Source organism: Chanodichthys erythropterus, chromosome 24, assembly GCF_024489055.1.
Source record: "Chanodichthys erythropterus isolate Z2021 chromosome 24, ASM2448905v1, whole genome shotgun sequence".
In the NCBI taxonomy this organism is placed as follows: domain Eukaryota; kingdom Metazoa; phylum Chordata; class Actinopteri; order Cypriniformes; family Xenocyprididae; genus Chanodichthys; species Chanodichthys erythropterus.
The window spans coordinates 15,935,302-15,953,923 of NC_090244.1; the positions used below are offsets into that span (position 1 = coordinate 15,935,302).

The 18,622-nt window shown below is 36.3% G+C and overlaps 2 protein-coding genes across 3 annotated transcripts; one reads left to right on the top strand and one right to left on the bottom strand.

The window, feature by feature from the left end:
- Positions 1-832: 832 nt before the first annotated feature.
- fgl2b (fibrinogen-like 2b) lies at positions 833-6,529 on the top strand. Its single transcript, XM_067380324.1, has 2 exons — positions 833-4,015; positions 5,095-6,529. Exons 1-2 carry the CDS (start codon positions 874-876, stop codon positions 5,796-5,798), a joined length of 3,846 nt encoding a protein of 1,281 aa, XP_067236425.1. The 5' UTR covers positions 833-873; the 3' UTR covers positions 5,799-6,529.
- Positions 6,530-6,572: 43 nt separating this feature from the next.
- Positions 6,573-8,409, bottom strand: tmem60 (transmembrane protein 60). Of its 2 annotated transcripts, XM_067380326.1 has the most exons (3): positions 8,287-8,409; positions 7,157-7,609; positions 6,573-6,990 (listed from the first exon to the last, which is right to left on the bottom strand). In XM_067380326.1, the coding sequence occupies exon 2, from the start codon at positions 7,570-7,572 to the stop codon at positions 7,168-7,170; it is 405 nt and encodes a 134-aa protein (XP_067236427.1). In that variant the 5' UTR covers positions 7,573-7,609; positions 8,287-8,409; the 3' UTR covers positions 6,573-6,990; positions 7,157-7,167. The 2 variants fall into 2 exon arrangements, with proteins under 2 accessions (XP_067236427.1, XP_067236426.1); XM_067380325.1 differs by having other exon boundaries at positions 6,576-7,609.
- Positions 8,410-18,622: the final 10,213 nt, after the last annotated feature.

Below are 18,622 nucleotides of genomic sequence, written 5' to 3' on the forward strand. Positions count from 1 at the left end.
TGTGTTTAAAAAGCTTAAAATAATGTAAAACAAAAAAATGTGTGCTGTTATTGCTGGTATTTCATCCTTCTCGTGAGAAAAAAAAAGTGCAACTCAAACCTAAACTCTATTTGCATGATCTAAGTCATACAATACCATATGATTTTCAAATTTATCAAACAGTAAGTAAAAATAAGGGTAATCATTTTATAGATACCAGTAGACAAACAAAATATGTATAAAACAGAGATTGTTTGCCATTTAAATATAATTTAGTAATCAGTAATCAAGTATTTTTTATCTTGTTTTGCCTTTAAAATCAGAAAATCCTTAAAACAAGATAAATTTAACTCAGAAGCAATATTGCATAAGATATTAATGCTGTATCTTGCCAGTGCAGTAAGACAAAATACACAAAATACATTCTCTGAGCAAGCAAGTATTATGCAGTGTTAAATGTATTCTGATTCAAAAAATGTTAGACATTTTAACTAGGAAACAAAAAGGATTACTTAAAAACTTATTTTGCATTAATATTATTTCTCAATAGACACTATATAAAAAGCTCACTTTGCTTCTTATCACCAATTATGTTATCACAATAATGAATCTACAAAGAAATTCAAGTTTTTTTGTATATGCACAGTATTGTCAATAATCATTACTTTTTTAATGAGCAACTAAGACAGTATTTAGACAAACTGAGTATATTCTGTGCTGACCATTCTGCAAAGAGGCTGTAACTCTTGTTAAGAGTTAAGAGTAATCACAGAGCATTGCCCCTCTCTGAGCTCTCATAGTTCTATAAAGGGAGGTGGTCCTCCAGTCCCTCTTGTTCATTCTCTCTCACACTCTTCGACACATTGCACAGACCTGCTCACCATACAGGACACAATGTGGCTCACTGTGTTTTACACATGGGGAAGCCTCTTAGCATTTTCTGTGTGTGACATCTGCCCAGAAACCTCAGAGGACGCTGCTTCATGGGTAAAGCTGAAGCCCGTTGGGCACTGCGGGGACGAGGACAACTTGTGCCCTTATCAACTCACCCTTCCTCCTCTCTCCATCCAGCTTCCCAGGCCTTTTAGGGAGCTGGAAAAAATGGCCAAGGAGCTGCAGAACCTAAAGGAAGAGGTGATCCAGCTGAGGAGGGATTGCCAAGAATGTAAGGACAGGCATAGTATTGAAAGGGGTGAATGGAAGGACCACAGCGAAGAAGAGGAAAAGAGACCTCAAAGTCAAAGGCATAACACCAGCGTCAAGGAGACACAAAGTCATAGTGGAGAACAGGTGGTCCAGATCTTCACTTCAACACTACCGCAAAGAGACACATCAGAAGGTGAAGGAACCGTCAAGGGTGGCGTGAAGAGGCTCAATCATTCCATTCTGGAAAGTCAGAGATGGAACATTAATCGGAGGATTGATCTAAACCAAGGCACCACAGATCAGAGGTCTGAGATGAGCAGAGAAGTAAAAATATTTAACCCCTCACTTGACGAGATACCAGAGGACATATCTGAGGTCAAACTGGTGGTCTCACCTACACCTGAGAAGGAACTCAAGTCTAAGCGAAGTGAATTAATAGAACCTAGAAAAAAGGATGATGTACGGCCCGCAACCCATGGGAGATTGCAGTCAAAGAATCTCAGGGATGGACATGTGAAGAACATTAGTAGCATCCTGGCGGCGAGAAGAAGAGTGCAGAATGTGCCTGATCCGAACAGGTTGAGCAGCATTTCAAGGGACGCTAACACTAAGACAATGGATTTAAGCACATCAGCTGGGAACAGAAGGGTTGTAAAGTTTCCTGGAGTGGGTGGACCATTGAGGCCAAAGGGATCCTACATAAACAGTAGAGTTATCAAGGTTAACAATGAAGAAAGACTGAAGAACCCTGCTTTGGTGAGGAAGACTAATCCACAAGTGGGGGACATGACGGTCAAGACTGAGCCAGAAGAGGCTGGATTTTCCCCAGTGAGAAGTGGCGTTATGAGGGTAAAAGAAACAAGTCCTCGTATAGCAAACACAAAACCTGGGGCAGTCAGTGGAGCAATCCCATCAACAGATGACCAAAACAAACAAGACATCAGTAGGGTTTCTGGTTTCAGAACAGATGATGGACATGGCCTGAAAGATGCAAGCCAATTGACTATAGTTAGGGAGGACAATATGAGAAAGGTAAACAAGACCGAGATTACAAGACTTACAACAAAACCGAGTAAAGAAAACCAAAGAGATGTGATTCACATAGCCACAAATAAGTCAGCCTCTAGTGTTATGAAACAAGGTGAACAGCCAAACATATTTAAAGAGGAAAAGCAGCCTGAGGGACTGAGTGAAAGTCTGGTAGTTATTAGTAGCAAGGAAGAGACTAGTTCCCAAGTGGATAGAGAGGACTTGCCTTTCCGAGGCAGACAGGAGGAAAATGAAAAACATCTAAACCCAAACACAGAAACTAATAATGGACAAATTGATTCCACAATTTTGGATAAAGTTGGCAGCACTTTTAATGAAAGGACAGTTAATCCACTGTTTCCAGATCTTAAAGATAAGATACAGACAGGAACATTCATTGAAGGGCCAAAAGAGGAAATTGGTATTAACTCACTGAGTACAGGGACTGTAAAGGACACCCCGAGCCACAGCAAAGCCATCTTGTTGGAAAAAGATCTGGTGAAGCCTACTCTTGTCCCAACTGTGAAGAGTAAATCTATAGATAGTACACCAAGTATGACCATTAGGGTACAACCACCTGTGGTAGGCCAGGGGACAAGGAGAATTTCAAAAACTCCACTCAAAGCAAAAGTTGAAGAGGAACAGCCAAAGAATAACAAGAACATCAGCAAGATACATGAAGTAAGTCAAGACAACATAAGGTATGTGATGTCAAACCCCCCAAGAAGCCCTGAGATACATCCAGCAACTTCACCTAAGGACCTCAAACTAAGGCAACCTATTTTTATGAACAAAATGTCAGCAAACAGGACTGTTGGAGTTCCTTCGAAGCTATCCATCCCAGTCAGAAACATCAATATTGCCAGGAAAAATAGCACTGGAATTCTAAAACAAAGTTATTTAAGGAAGAAGCCAATCTCTCAAACGGAGACAAAAATAAACAGTGGCTTGAAGACAAAGCTGACTCAATTCTTCAGTCCCACTGATGCAACATCTACTGTAGAACAAGATCAAACAGAAGAAATCAAACACACCCCGCAGGTGATGAGGTCAAAATCACAATCAGAGTCTCAAAATGCAGGTGATGTACAAGATTTGTATAAGGTTCAAGAAGATAAGAACCGGATTGGAGACAACAGTGAGACTGTGTTGATACCAAACATTGGGAACCAAGCAAAGGATTCTAAAACTCAAAGTGGAGCATCAAATTCACATATTGGTGGGAAAGAAAGCAAGACATTTAGTTTGGGAACTCCTGATACCAGCAGTCAACAGCTATTTGAAGTGGACAAGACCAGCAGTGGGAAAAAAAGGCCAACTGCATCCACCTTAAGGAAAGAGTTATCTAAGAAACCAGTAACAACTCAATTCACACGCTCGACAGTCTCTTTTACGGACACAGACCATGAAGATGGTAAAAAAAACATTCGGATAGTGACAAACACACATGTTGAAATGGCTAAAAATGTCAGTCAGGATACACCCATAAGCTTCGAAAATATCGGAGCAACAAGAGAACTGGAACTTATTAAACTTAATAAAGACAGAGCGGAACAAAACTCTGGGGACATATCCAACCCAAACAGTGCGGACAAAGCCCAAGGTTACAGCGAAGGGACGTACGCAATTCCAGTTGTTTTGGAAACGCTTACAAATGTTGAAGAAATTAAGAGCTCAAAGCTTTTCTCACTCAGCCCTGAGGACACAGCTAAGGGATTTAAATCACATGCAGTCAGTGATGAGGTAACAGAGAGAGAGCAAGTACAGAACAAAAACAACAGCACCTGTCTCAGTGATTGTAACACTACGTCAACCCAACAGTCTACAACCCAGACCAGGCCTCTATTGGACTCTGGAAGAGGTAGGGATTTTCTTACCTAATCCATGTTGATCATTTTTAAGTTTCTCTCCAAGTTGAAGGAGTATTTACTCGTAATTCACAATGAAAAAAGCACTCCAGAGTGTTTAGAGTATGGATTAGAGTATGTTTATTTTTTTGACAGTTTAGAGTATGGTAGAATAAGTCACTATGACTCCTTGTATAGATTACACAAGGTTTCAGGAGAGCGCAAACAGGGACAAAAATAACTACTGGTAGAAGCAACCCAGATAATCATTGTCTGGAAATAATACAGTATGAAAGTATCCTTTAACACATGTTCTCTGACCCTGCACTTTATCTTGATAGTGTGATAGGATTCCAAAATTCTCCATAGCAGGGATAAGAGGATATGGATTCTCATCTGAGTAGCAGATGTTTTGGTTTTTGTGAAGAGGACCAGCTGTAAGCGTCTTATTCTGTGTGATGTATCAGGATGTGGTGTCTTTGTTGAGCTTAAAGAAAGGCTCAAAGTCAAAGACTTTTCAGCAATGCGTAATTGATGCATGTAGAGTTCAGTACCATCCCTTGTCTAAAATTACATGTCCAGTGATTGGAGAACAAAATTTGGCACATGATGCTCAGTGTAAGCTCTTGAAACCATGAATAAATACATCCAGGTGGTCCACATTTTTATGTATAAAACAGCTTTTGCATATCTCTTAAATGAAACACTACGTACCGTCTGCCGAGTGCAGCTTTGTAATTGGGGTGTAACCACAAAGACAGATAGAAAAAATGTCAGTGCATCTTGCCCTGTTTTTGTTTTTTTTTTTTAAAATATGATCCAGATTTTCATCTCAATGTTTATTTTTTTTCAGTTTTAACTCAATTGAATGGATTTGTATTGCGTTTTACACAATAAATACGGTTTCAAAGCAGCTTCACAAATAAAAGCCCCTTGCGGGCTTCTCTAGTTCTCTAGATGACAATGGCAAGGAAATACTCTCAAAGGTGTTTAAGTAAATGTAAGCATGCGGATTTAGGTTGTTTACGCATTGCAATAGCATATTTTATCAACAGAGGGTGAGGTAACCTAAAATAATTTTTATTGCCTACAGAAAAAGGACCTGCACAAGACTGTGCTGATTACATTACGAAAGCAAGAAGGAATGGTGTATACAGAGTAACGCCGCAGCCGAAAAACAGCACGTTTCCTGTTTTCTGTGACATGGAGTCCTCTGGCGGAGGCTGGACATTGATCCAGCATCGCTTTGATGGGAGCACAAGTTTCAATCGCACTTGGGACGAGTACAAGAACGGATTTGGTAAACTAATAGAAGAGTTTTGGCTTGGCAATGACAAGATTCACTTGCTGACAAAGGCGAAAAACATGTCATTGCGAATAGAAATCGAAGACTATGAGGGTGACAGAGAATATGCCCATTATGACCACTTCTACGTGGCCAATGAAAGCCAACAATACCGTCTGTCCATTAGCGGCTACTCCGGTACAGCAGGTAATGCTATGCAGTTTAATAAGAAATACAATCATGACCAGAAGCTTTTCACCACTCCGGATAGAGACAATGACCAGTATCCCTCCGGAAACTGCGGCGCCTATTACAGCTCAGGCTGGTGGTTTGATGCGTGCATGTCTGCAAACTTAAACGGCAAATATTATCAATCAAAGTACAAAGGGGTACGTAATGGGATATTTTGGGGTACGTGGCACAACATTACAATGGAATATTACCCAACCAATGACAGACAAGCTTTTAAGACTGTTAGAATGATGATAAGACCTAAAAAATATGCAAACTAATATTTACCTACCAATCCTAAAAACCTACCAATTAAATTAAATTAAACTATGCAAGTGCAAAACGGCAAATGCTTAAAGTAAATCGCTACTCTTGTGTTACTGATTTAGTAATAGAAAAATTGTAATGTCAAAACTTGAATAAACATGAAAAATGTTTCTGTATCTGTTGTTTTTTGAACTGTACACATATGGATTAGTATACACAACTGAGCCCTCTTGTGTTGCTTTGAAAATGCTGTATTGCTACTATATACAAATTCAGCTTCTTTTTTTATATTGTATTTTTTTTTACTTACAAACACTAAAATGTTTGTAAATCTGGGCCAATCCATGACTGTTTAAATGGATATATTCACAATCTATCGTCATTTTTTTATACAAATATAATATTTTACCAGCTGAATAAAAGAATCTGTAATTTTTATATTATTTTCATTGTATCAAGTGTTATTTTCAAACATTGTAATTGTTTTTATGTAAATTGTAAACCCCAGAAAAGTACCTTGTACAGCCAATTCTTTCTAATAAAAGGAAATTTCAATTTCAGTTAAAAAGGAGGATTATAATTACTTATGAATTAACTAATGAATAAATTACTAAAATATCAATAATGAAATATAACTATAAAGCAAGTAATAATACAAATTTAGCAAATTTCCAATCTCAAAAGCTGAATTGTAACACTTCTGTGTGATCTTGGAAACATCTAAAGAAAATTAAGAACTTATGGACTGAACATGTTGTCGTAAAGAAAATAAATATGTATCTTATAATTACAAGGATGTTGTTAATACTTTTTATTATCATTTACACACTCCATACAAGAGAAAATTAAATTCCGTAAACATGTATTATGTGAGTTTTGCAATGCAAAACATAAGTGTATGATAAAGAAAGACTTATAATCTATAAATTATACACCATTAGAACATGTCTTTTCTGTTAGCGAACCATATTGTGTTACAGTACTGGTTGAAAAAACAGTGTGTATGCAGCACGTTAACAGTTATTTATGGTATGCCGCTAATGATCTCAGTGTTTCACTAAAATGCAATAAATATTCTGAGCAACATTCACAATCAGTCATTTCTGTCACCTGAGTGGAAACTCACCACTGAGATAAAATTCGTAAACCTCCCTGCCTGCATCATTGTGAACACGAAACGTAGGCTATTCAGCTTCACCCTTGAGCCTGAAAGAAACAAGCAATTCCTGATAAAGAGCTTTAAATAGCTGTACATTCTTATTGTCCGTTATATATATATATATTCCCTTCTTTATGAATAACATCTACTTTCAAGATGATTTTACTCCTGAAGAATACAGCAAAGACTTTTCTGGTGGCTTTCAAAGAGTACCGTTCATATGTTCAGTCTCTTCTGAAGTGGAAAACGTTGTAGCCCAGCTCCACCATGGCTCCGATGAGCAGCACCCACAGAGGGACGCAAACCGAGCTCACCAAGATGTCCGTTAGGTGCTGTAATTTGGCACAGAGAATCAGGCAAAATGCCAGTTTAAGCAGCATGGCCACGAGATACCACACACGCTTCTTCAAGTTCTCCGCCCCGTTGTGAGGGTCGAACCCAGGCTTGCAACGGCCTGCCATTTTGACAATGAGCATGAGGAGGAGAATAAGATCAAAGGTCCAGACAGGAAGGAAGATGAGGAACCAGTTCCAGTCGATCTTCTTGTCCAACTTGAGGACCAGCATAATGAGGAAGATAAGCGTGAAGATCCATGTCAGGAGGACTCTTTGAGCAAGGGACATGTTCATTTGAAACGCTGGCCTGAGGGCACAGCAATAGGCTGATCTGAGAGAGAGAAAAACAGTCATAAGAAGTACATGCCAATCAATCATTCAGTTCATTTCATCTTGTGGAGTTGCAGCTTTGGAAATCATGCTGCTAAAAGAGACATTTCAATTTAATAACAGCCAAATTAATATAACATTGTAAAATTATATTAAAAATAATGTATTATTAAATGAACTAATATATTATTAATCATTAAAAGTAATATGCATTTGTTTTTTAATTCAATGCTTTAACAGATGTTAAACGGCATTATATTAAAAAGAAGCATTTTCACTAAGTCATATGAGATTATATGCATATTCACAAAAAGGCTATGATTAGGTTTAATATTAGTTTAACAATAAATCATTCATTATCACAAAAATAAAATACAGCAAATGGCCAGTGTTCAACGATTTATTCAAATGTAAACTGTTTTAGTTACAGTTAACAAACGTACCCAGCAAGCTGTACTTGACATGTAAGGCACACAAATGTGCTGTCTCACTAATAAACGAATATTTCTTTTATTTATATATATTTTATCTCAACTGTCCCATCCTGACACATTGTAAAAATAAAGGAGCTTTTCATTACTAGCACGAAACTAGCATAGACAGACCGGACTGCCTTTTTTTTCCATTGTATAAGAGCAAAACACATGAAAAGAAAAAACGCATTGGAAAAAAACTTACCAATTATGAAGACAACCTGGCTGCCCTTTTAGTTAGAAAGATGAAATATCCCTTTCTCCACTGTATGAACCGGTATGAACACTGCTACAGATCAGACGTTTTCAAAACAACTTCTCTTGAAGGACTAAGTTGGAGTGTGCGCAGCGCCACCTAACTGATTGGAGGACGCGCATCACACAGCTCAAGGAGTGTTCAGTATTCAATTTTATATTATATATATATATATATATATATATATATATATATATATATATATAGTACAGTCCAAAAGTTTGGAACCACTAAGATTTTTAATGTTTTTAAAAGAAGTTTCGTCTGCTCACCAAGGCTACATTTATTTAATTAAAAATACAGTAAATACAGTAATATTGTGAAATATTATTACAATTTAAAATAACTGTTTTCTATTTGAATATATTTGACAAAGTAATTTATTCCTGTGATGCAAAGCTGAATTTTCAGCATCATTACTCCAGTCTTCAGTGTCACATGATCCTTCAGAAATCATTCTAATATGCTGATCTGCTGCTCAAGAAACATTTAATGTGTACAATTTTACAAAATATTTGTGTTCAATATTTTTTTTCAGGATTATTTGATGAATAGAAAGTTCAAAAGAACAGTGTTTATCTGAAATCTAATCTTTTGTAACATTATAAATGTCTTTACTGCCACTTTTGATTGATTTAATGCATCCTTGCTGAATAAAAGTATTAATTTCTTTAATTTCTTTTCAAAAAAATAAAAATAAAAATTCTTACTGACCCCAAACTTTAGAACGGTAGTGTATAATGCTACAGAAGCTTTGTATTTCAGATAAATGCTGTTCTTTTGAACTTTCTATTCATCAAGGAATCCTGAAAAAAAAAAGTACACAACTGTTTTCAACATTGAAAATAATAATAAATGTTTCTTGAGCAGCAGATCATCATATTAGAATGATTTCTGAAGGATCATGTGACACTGAAGACTGGAGTAATGATGCTGAAAATTCAGCTTTGCATCACAGGAATAAATTACTTTGTCAAATATATTTAAATAGTACACAGTTATTTTAAATTGTAATAATATTTCACAATATTACTGTTTTTACTGTATTTTTAATTAAATAAATGTAGCCTTGGTGAGCAGACGAAGCTTCTTTTAAAAACATTAAAAATCTTAGTGGTTCCAAACTTTTGGACTGTACTGTACTGTATATATATATATATATATATATATATATATATATATATATATATATATATATATATATATATATATATATATATATATATATATATATATAAAATATTACAAACTATCTTCAGTTTATAAGCACATATTTAAACGCATTTATTTATTGTAATAATTGTTCCTTGTTTCTTGTTGGTCTAAGATGGTCTATAAACCCTTTAAACAAATATTCTAATTTTCCTTCTGAAAAAGAAAACAGCATTGAGCAGGAGAAAAAAAACAAAGAAACACTTGAATGGTACGACTTGTAAGAGTGTTACTAAAAACACCACTGATTTGTCTTTTTTCAGCCTCAAGATGGCACTGTTTCACTATTTTGAGTTGTTGAACAGATTCTGAGACTAGCAAACTGCTCCAGTGAGGCCCTAAAGATGAATTTTCCTCTAAAACCAGAGGTGTAAAGTACTTGAGTAAATGTAATTAGTTACTGTACTTTTTGGCTACTTTGTAGTTGTACTGAGTATCAAAGATATTGGCAACTTTTACTCTCTACTTGACTACATTTTTGAGCAAGTATACTTTTTACTCCACTACGTTTCTGTTGAGTAATGCAATTACAAATTAAATTTTTCTGCAGTAGTTTGTTTCTGATAAGAAGCGATATTGCCTTTACTCACCCAAAACTTGTCAACAAGGATACTTTACGTGAATGTGAGTGCAGTGTGTAGACGTTTAAAAGGATGTTGTTTTGACCTTGATTTATTGCAACATTGAGGTTCAGTTTTATTTTGACTTTAGAAAATAAACTTGATTTCTCATCTTACAAATCAATTGTTTCTTATTTTCACTGGCATGTCTCTCAGGACTAGTGCATCTCTAAGCCTACATTCAGCATGAGTAAAATACTTAAGTACTGTTAAAATCAGATACTTTAAGACTTTTACTCAAGTCGCATTGGAATTGGTGACTTGTAACTTGTAGTGGAGTCATTTTTAATGTAAGGTATGGTTTTCATGTACTCTTTACGATATACATGAATCATTATCCCAATAAATAATAGGAATTGCATGTTGCTTTAAAGTCACCATGAAATCAAAATCAATTCTTGTTTTTATGGAATATTGCAGCATATATTATAAATTATTTAGCTGTGCACATCATTTAAAAATAAAATATAGAATCATGTACCCTCATAATCTGTAATCAAAATAACTTCCCCTCCCTCATGCAGCATCATCTCTTCTCTTCTCTGATGATGTTTACTGGCGTGAGGGCAGGATCAACCTGTCACTCACATGCAGGCTTGGCCTGGAAGGGTTACTTTAAAAATGTAGGCTTTTATGTTACAGTTACAAATTACTTCATAAAAAAGTATTCAGTAATGTAATCCAAGTACCACAATATGAAAGTAATGTAATCTGATTACTTTTGGATTACATATGGAAAGAAAGAAAGAAAGAATGAAAGGGGAGGAGGGATTAACTTTACTGTAAATAAATTGCATTTTTAAATTTAATTGTTATTATTTCTTCTCAATTTCTGCAAGTTTTTAAATGTTACATGTTCCATACTTTTGAATGGGTCTTAAAGAGTTAGTTCACCAAAAAATGAAAATTCAGTCATTCATTACTCACCCTCATGCCGTTCCACACCCGTAAGACATTCGTTCATCTTCAGAACACAAATCTGATGGCTCCGTGAGGCCTCCATAGGGAGCAATGGACACTTCCTCTCTCAAGTTCCATTAATGTACTAAAAACATATTTAAATCAGTTTATGTGAGTACAGTGGTTCAATATTAATATTATAAAGCGACGAGAATATTTTTGGAGCGCCAAAAAAAACTAAATAACGACTTATTTAGTGATGGCCGATTTCAAAACAATGCTTCAGGAAGATTCGGAGCACAAATGAATCAGTGTATCGAATCATAGTTCAGATCGCGTGTCAAACTGCCAACGGCTGAAATCACGTGACTTTGGCGCTCCGAACAGATTCATCTGTGCCCCGATGCTTCCTGAAGCATTGTTTTGAAATCGGCCATCACTATATAAGTCGTTATTTCGTTTACTGTTTAACTTCGTTTAATCGCTCCAAAAATATTCTCGTCGCTTTATAATATTAATATTGAACCACTGTACTCACATGAACTGATTTAAATATGTTTTTAGTACCTTTATGGATCTTGAGAGAAGAAGTGTACATTGCTCCCTATGGAGGCCTCACGGAGCCATCGGATTTCAACTAAAATATCTTAATTTGTGTTCTGAAGATTTAACAAAGGTCTTACGAGTGTGAAACGGCATGAGGGTAAGTAATAAATGACAGAATTTCCATTTTTGGGTGAACTAACCCTTTAACACCGTACAACCATGTTGTTTGCATTTTCTTGTTTGAAAAAATAAAAAAAAAATAAAATAAAAATAAAAATAACTGCAGCGAAATTTCCATGAATTGAAAGCGTTTTTCCCCACGGACAGCATCGTTTCATCTAGCAGCAGTGATTCAATCTGCGTCTGAGGAGATTGTAGACGGGTGTCATTTGCGCATGCACCAGCGGGTGGCTCACGCGAGTCATCACTGGCAACAGAACCAGGGAATACTGTATAATCAAGCAGCGCTTAATATGTGTTATTATGGCAAAATAATGATTTATTTAGTTTTAAATAAAACCATTGTAATCCTGATAGTATCCCACTTTTTTTCAAAATGTAACTGTAATCTGATTACTACATTTTTTGACATAACTGTAACGAATTAGTTACTGGATTTTTGTATCCTGATTCCGTTACTCGCCAACCCTCCTCACATGAGATCGACCAATAGCAAACCACAACCATCCAATCACTTCCCCATGAACAAAATCAAGTCCTGCCCCACATTTTTTTTTTGTTCCATTTCACAGTAATAGGGGATAAAAGACCACGACAACTTCTGTTTCATGCCGACTTTAATTTCAACCCACATTAACACCCTTATAAATGCAACATTTGTCAATTCTCCTTGCTCTTTAATTGCTGTGCTACGAAAGAACAGAAGGTTCTCACCCACGGGGTGAAAGAAAACTTTTCAAATTTCTCTCGGGTTGATGCCATACCTGAGATAACCATCAAAATCCACTAATTTCCCATATATTATTACAATCACTTATTTTCAAAAATACCCTTTAGCGTCCAGACAAAAAGGTGTAAGGTGTGCACTGATAGCACACAAAAAGCCTCATGCATGCTGAATCAGTTAATGAGCTTATTACCCTTTGCAAATGTGCTGTTGTGGCTGCCATTACTGAGGCCTTGAGGGGATGTCTGCACAAAAGCCAGGTAATAATACAGCGGTTTCTTTGCTCTGTGTTGCTTATCAGTGAAACCACACAACTGCAGCTGCCTTGAGGCCCTGAGCTGAGGACAGTGTTTTAATTGGGTCAGTCTGAATCTGCAGCCTGTTGCCATCATATGAGTGAATAGAGAGCTGGAAAAAGCAACCCTCTGCCTTTTTTATGGGGATGCAAAATGTGTTCAGCCTACACACACACACACACACACACACACACACACACACACACACACACACACACACACGTCTGGAACAGTCTACTACTCCATTATGAAGATTTACCGTAGTTCTTGCAGTAAACATAGTTTTTATGTACTATTTGTAGAAGGACAGTAGTAACCTGCAGGTTAATGCCTCATTACCATTATTAGATCAATGTAACTATACTAGAAGTGTCAATGTATTTTTTTGTTGTTGTTTTTTGATGAACATTATAAAATGAAGTACATTCCCTTATTTCCATAATGCTATAACATATATTTAGTAGGATGACTTATGATCCAGGAACATGTTGTACTTGGTGAGGTCATGTTCACTGTTATAGATTACTGATTTTACCTGATTTTAGTAATATTGTGAAATATTATTACAATTTAAAATAACATGTTTCTCCAGTCTTCAGAGTCACAAATATCATGCTGATATGGTGCTCAGTTATTATCAGTTTTTATATGTACACAGTTATTAAAGGTGCCCTCGAATGAAAAATTGAATTTATATTGGCATAGTTAAATAACAAGAGTTCAGTACATGGAAATGACATACAGTGAGTCTCAAACTCCATTGTTTCCTCCTTCTTATATAAATCTCATTTGTTTAAAAGACCTCTGAAGAACAGGCGAATCTCAACATAACACCAACTGTTACGTAACAGTCGGGATCATTAATATGTACGCCCCAATATTTGCATATGCCAGCCCATGATCCCAACATTATGAAAGGCATTAGACAAGGGCATTAACGTTTGGAGCAGCAAAGCTGAATCATCAGACTAGGTAAGCAAGCAAGGACAACAGCGAAAAATGGCAGATGGAGCAATAATAACTGACATGATTCATGATATCATGATATTTTTAGTGATATTTGTAAATTGTCTATATAAATGTTTCGTTAGCATGTTGCTAATGTACTGTTAAATGTGGTTAAAGTTACCATCGTTTCTTACTGTATTAACGGAGACAAGAGCCGTCGTTATTTTCATTATTAAACACACTTGCAGTCTGTATAATGCATAAACACAACTTCATTCTTTATAAATCTCTCCAACAGTGTGTAATGTTAGCTTTAGCCATGGATCACAGCCTCAAACTCATTCAGAATCAATGTAAACAATATAACAGTATACAATACTCACATAATCCGACGCATGCATGCAGTATGCATGATGAATACTTTGTAAAGATCCATTTTGAGGGTTATATTAGCTGTGTAAACTTGTTTATGCACTGTTTAAGGCAAGCACGAGCTCCGTGGGCGGAGAGCATGAGAATTAAAGGGGCCACAGCATAAATCGGCTCATATTTAATGATGCCACAAAATAGGCAGTTAAAAAAAATTATTTAAAAAAAATCTATGGGGTATTTTGAGCTGAAACTTCACAGACACATTCAGGGGACACCTTAGACTTATATTACATCTTTTAAAAAAATGTTCGATGGCACCTTTAATAATGGTTTTTGCTGCTTAATATTTGTAAAAATATGTATCATGATTTACACAAAAGATGAAGCAGTAAAAACTATTGCATTGCAATATTGCGTTACACCCTAAAAAGTAACTAATGGCTTGTTTCTACAGATCGGGGCGTTTCCAGCGCCAACAGTACCCTTACTTGACAGGCGTGGCGTATGCCGGAAAATAGCGATTGACGTCATTCTCGCGCGAAGAAGACAGTGACAGTAAACAACAATGGAGGACATACAGCAGCTTTGTTGGAGCAAAGGCTGAAGGCTGCAAGGAAAAACAGTCGAAAATAAAACATTGTGTTGCAACGGTATTGTGTTGTCATGCCCCTTGTAGCACGTGCAAGTGACGATTCTCTGTCAACCAATTAACGTACTGCAGTGAGTGTAGCTCCACCCTTTTGGTACCGGTACTATTGTTCTAGGTACCCCAACGGAAGGGTCGTGAAAAAGTGGTAGGGTTCAGAATTAGGTTATTATTCACAACTTCTGACAATGAAAATGGCAAAAATTGCATACCGTACCATTTACATTACTTTTGCGTTACTTTTTCTCACCTGGGCTGGGCTTGCTTGTTTGTTTTTTTCATAACAAAAAGGTCCATTCACACCAAAAGTGAAATGAATAAGCCTCAGGCTGAAGGTAATACAGATTCACACCTGTACAGTAGAGGGCGCTGCTCAAACAAACATTTCAGCTGTGCTGCCATTCTGGAGTACAGAAGAATAAAAAGCAGGAGAGAAAGTTTAAAGGCCTGCTCAGAGACTGTATATTATAGGGAGATGATAGGGTCTGTATCTCTTACCATTGGAGAAAGCGTAACGGCTAACATAAATGAGTTCTACCTGTCGCAACATTCCCTAGTCTGCCTTCTCTTAAAAAATACATTTTCTCTAGATAAGACCCTTATTCCTCTTCTGGTATCGTTTAAAGCCCTTTGAAGCTGCACTGAAACTGTAATTTTGACCTTCAACCGTTTGGAGTCCATTGAAGTCCACTATAAGGAGAAAAATCCTGGAATGTTTTCATCAAAAACCTTCATTTCTTTTCGACCGAAGAAAGAAAGACATGAACATCTTGGATGACATGGGGGTGAGTAAATTATCAGTAAAATTTTATTTGAAAGTGAACTAATCCTTTAAAGTATATTTGCAGTATTTAACATAATTATTGCAGGTTTGCATAATATTCTGAGTTTGCATTTTTTATTGATTTTGAGGAATATATTTTTGTTCAAGTGTTGTAAGTAAATGCCTGCTCACATTTAGTCAAGATTACAAACAGCGCACACAACGCCTCTGCATTTACTCAAAATTTCTCTCAACATGGGGAGAGGAGAGCTGTCAGTGTATAAATGTGAAAGCAATGTACTTATTTAAAAAAGTAACTCAGATATTTTGTTATACATCTAAAAGTAATGTGTTACTTTACTAGTTACTTGAAAAAAGTAATCCGATTACGTAAGTCAAGTTACTTGTAATGCGTTACTCCAACACTAATAACTGAACACAAATCAGCATATCAGAATGATCATGTGACACTGAAGACTGGAGTAATGATGCTGAAAATTTTGCTATGCCATCACAGAAATAAATTACACAGAAAACGGTTTAAATTTTTTAAAAATTATTATTTGTTTTAACTGTATTTATTATTACTATTTCAAATAAATGCAGCCTTGGTGAGCATAAGAGACTTTTTCAAAAACGTTAAAAATCTTAATAATTTCAAACTTTTGCCTGATAATTTATAGTCTTTTCTGGAAAGATAATAAGAACTGTTATCATTTTAAAATGACACAACATCATACAGTGACTCTGAGGGTCGAGAAAAGATTATTCTTATCTTGGCTTTGCATAATTCGTTTCTGCAGTTTGTCTGGTACAAGTTTATGCATTGACTTTGAATATGAATACATTTCAAATTAAGGTAAAGATAGAGTCCTTTATATTCCGGTGCCAAGCACAGTATATATTAAAAATATTCCCTGTAGTACCGCGTCACACATATAACTGAGCTTTGTGGCCTTTTAATCTATTTTTGAGTGTATTTTACTAACAAAGTAAACATTTAATGAAACCAGTTTGGCATTCTAACCTGAACATATGGCATGACAATATTCAATGTCTATGAAAAGAAAATTTAAAGGGACAGGTCACAATTTACTCACCCTCATGTAATTCCAAACCTGATTTAATTTCTTCTATGGAACACAATAAAGAAATATTTTTTGTTTCAAAATGTCCAAGCAGTTCTTTTCCACACAATGAAAGTGAATATATTTATTGTAAGAAGAGTTCAGAGCTGTTGGGAATAAATTTCGTAAAGAGTTCTAGACAATTCTAAATTCTCCCATCTCCTATTGAAAACAACCAATGGAAAGTTGCTGTGGTCGGCATCATCTGGAAAATGACGTTCAATGATCTCTTTGGGTTAATGTACCATATCCACCCCGCCTTGAGTTTGTATGTTGGATGTTCCAGTTATCATTTTCAAGCAGGATGTGGGAGAATTCCAAATTCCAGGTTATCTGGAATGTGGCATGAGCCCATTTAAAACATAAAGAACACATGATGTGAACTACATGCGAGTATCCACAGTACAAAACAACTTAATGCGAAAGAAACACAATTCAGCTTGCATTTACATCAACATGTGAAGGTGCACATCTCTTTGACTCTGTAAGGTAAATTCAATTTGGGGCTTCAATTTCCTCTTGTGAGTATGTAATGCGGTTGTCATGTTCAATGAGAAATTGCTTCCCCTCTGAAGAGCTTTGTGGGCACTGAAATAGGCTGCTATGACATGCTCGTTCTCCGTGTCCTTCTAGAGAAGATTAAAAGCTTGATATTGAAATCATGCTTCGTCACCAATGCAAGACATCTTATTTACTCCGAATGGGCAAGGAACGCGGAATGTCAGATGTGAAAAACACGTTTCTGCCGTGTACCCGCACACACCGTTTCGACTCAAGGATCCTCAAGCCCCGCTTGGCTGCGGCTCCATTATCTTCGGTTCCGGCAGTATCCTAAGATTTGTGCCTATTCCCCGGCGTACTTCAGCCCTAGGGCTGTCTGTGTTGATTTATGTTTGACAGCCATTGAACTCATCACAGCCTTGTGCGAATATCCGTATTGACCTGTGGCCACTCACATTAAATCCTATCGAGTTTAGTCTTGCATGATGCCCGACCTCCTCGAGGAAGGCTGTCTTATGGGGCAATCGGAAAATTCATAGCTATAGCATTTAAGTGCAAATCTATCTTAGGCAGCACAGGGTCAATACAAAAATGCAGCCATTTGTGCTTTTACATTGGATCTGTGCATATGAAAATACTTCATCTACAGCACAAAACAGGTGGGTAGGGCAGATATGACAAAAGCAGAAGCTTAATTTGACTTAATGAATGCATTGCCATAAAATGGCAATTGCAAATATCTGCCATAAAGATTATAACCACACCAAGATTTTATGAGTTTAAATCTCATGAGCATTTTATTTTATTAGCCACTTTTTAAGCACACACCAGTCGCAGGTAAAGTTGCCTTATTTTACTTATAAACTCATTGAGAAGTAATCTTTAATATATAAATATGTATTTGGACAAAAATAAATATTCATATTTTAAGACTATGACTGCTTCACCCAGCAGTTCTGTGTATCACTACACAACACCCTTAGCAACCACTCTTAGCAATGTTCTCAATTGATATTGTTCACTGAAGCTTACTGTATTACGTAGAAGAGTATTCTGAGAAAAAGATTGAGTGAGCGATTTTATTACCTGCATTCAGATTTAGCGTTTTCCTTCAGGTCAGTCCTATGTTCATAATAAAAATTCTGTTTAAATGTCTTGTGTATTATCTTGTCCTTTTAACATTTAAGGGGTTTTCCCGTGACTGACAGCGCTAGTGAAAGCATTTGTCAGTTGCATCTTGTTCCGTGTTCTTTTCATTGTAAAAGTCTTCGCTACTGACTGACACAATCATAAAGACAGTCTTTGCCGCCATCTAATGGTATAATAATGTAACTTCTGTTGCTGTTCACGGTCAGGGACTATTTTTTTCCGGCGGAGGGAAGGCTTTAGTGAAAGTTTACTTCATGAAAGTTGCATTGATACATATTTTTGGCTTTAATATTTGTAT

What these genes read in the sequence shown, in the direction of transcription:
- fgl2b (XM_067380324.1), top strand. Translation starts at nt 874, where the DNA reads ATGTGGCTCACTGTGTTTTACACATGGGGAAGCCTCTTAGCATTTTCT. An exon ending in TCTATTGGACTCTGGAAGAG is followed by an intron (nt 4,016 to 5,094) that starts GTAGGGATTTTC and finishes TATTGCCTACAG; the next exon opens with AAAAAGGACCTGCACAAGAC.
- tmem60 (XM_067380326.1), bottom strand. Translation starts at nt 7,572, where the DNA reads ATGAACATGTCCCTTGCTCAAAGAGTCCTCCTGACATGGATCTTCACG.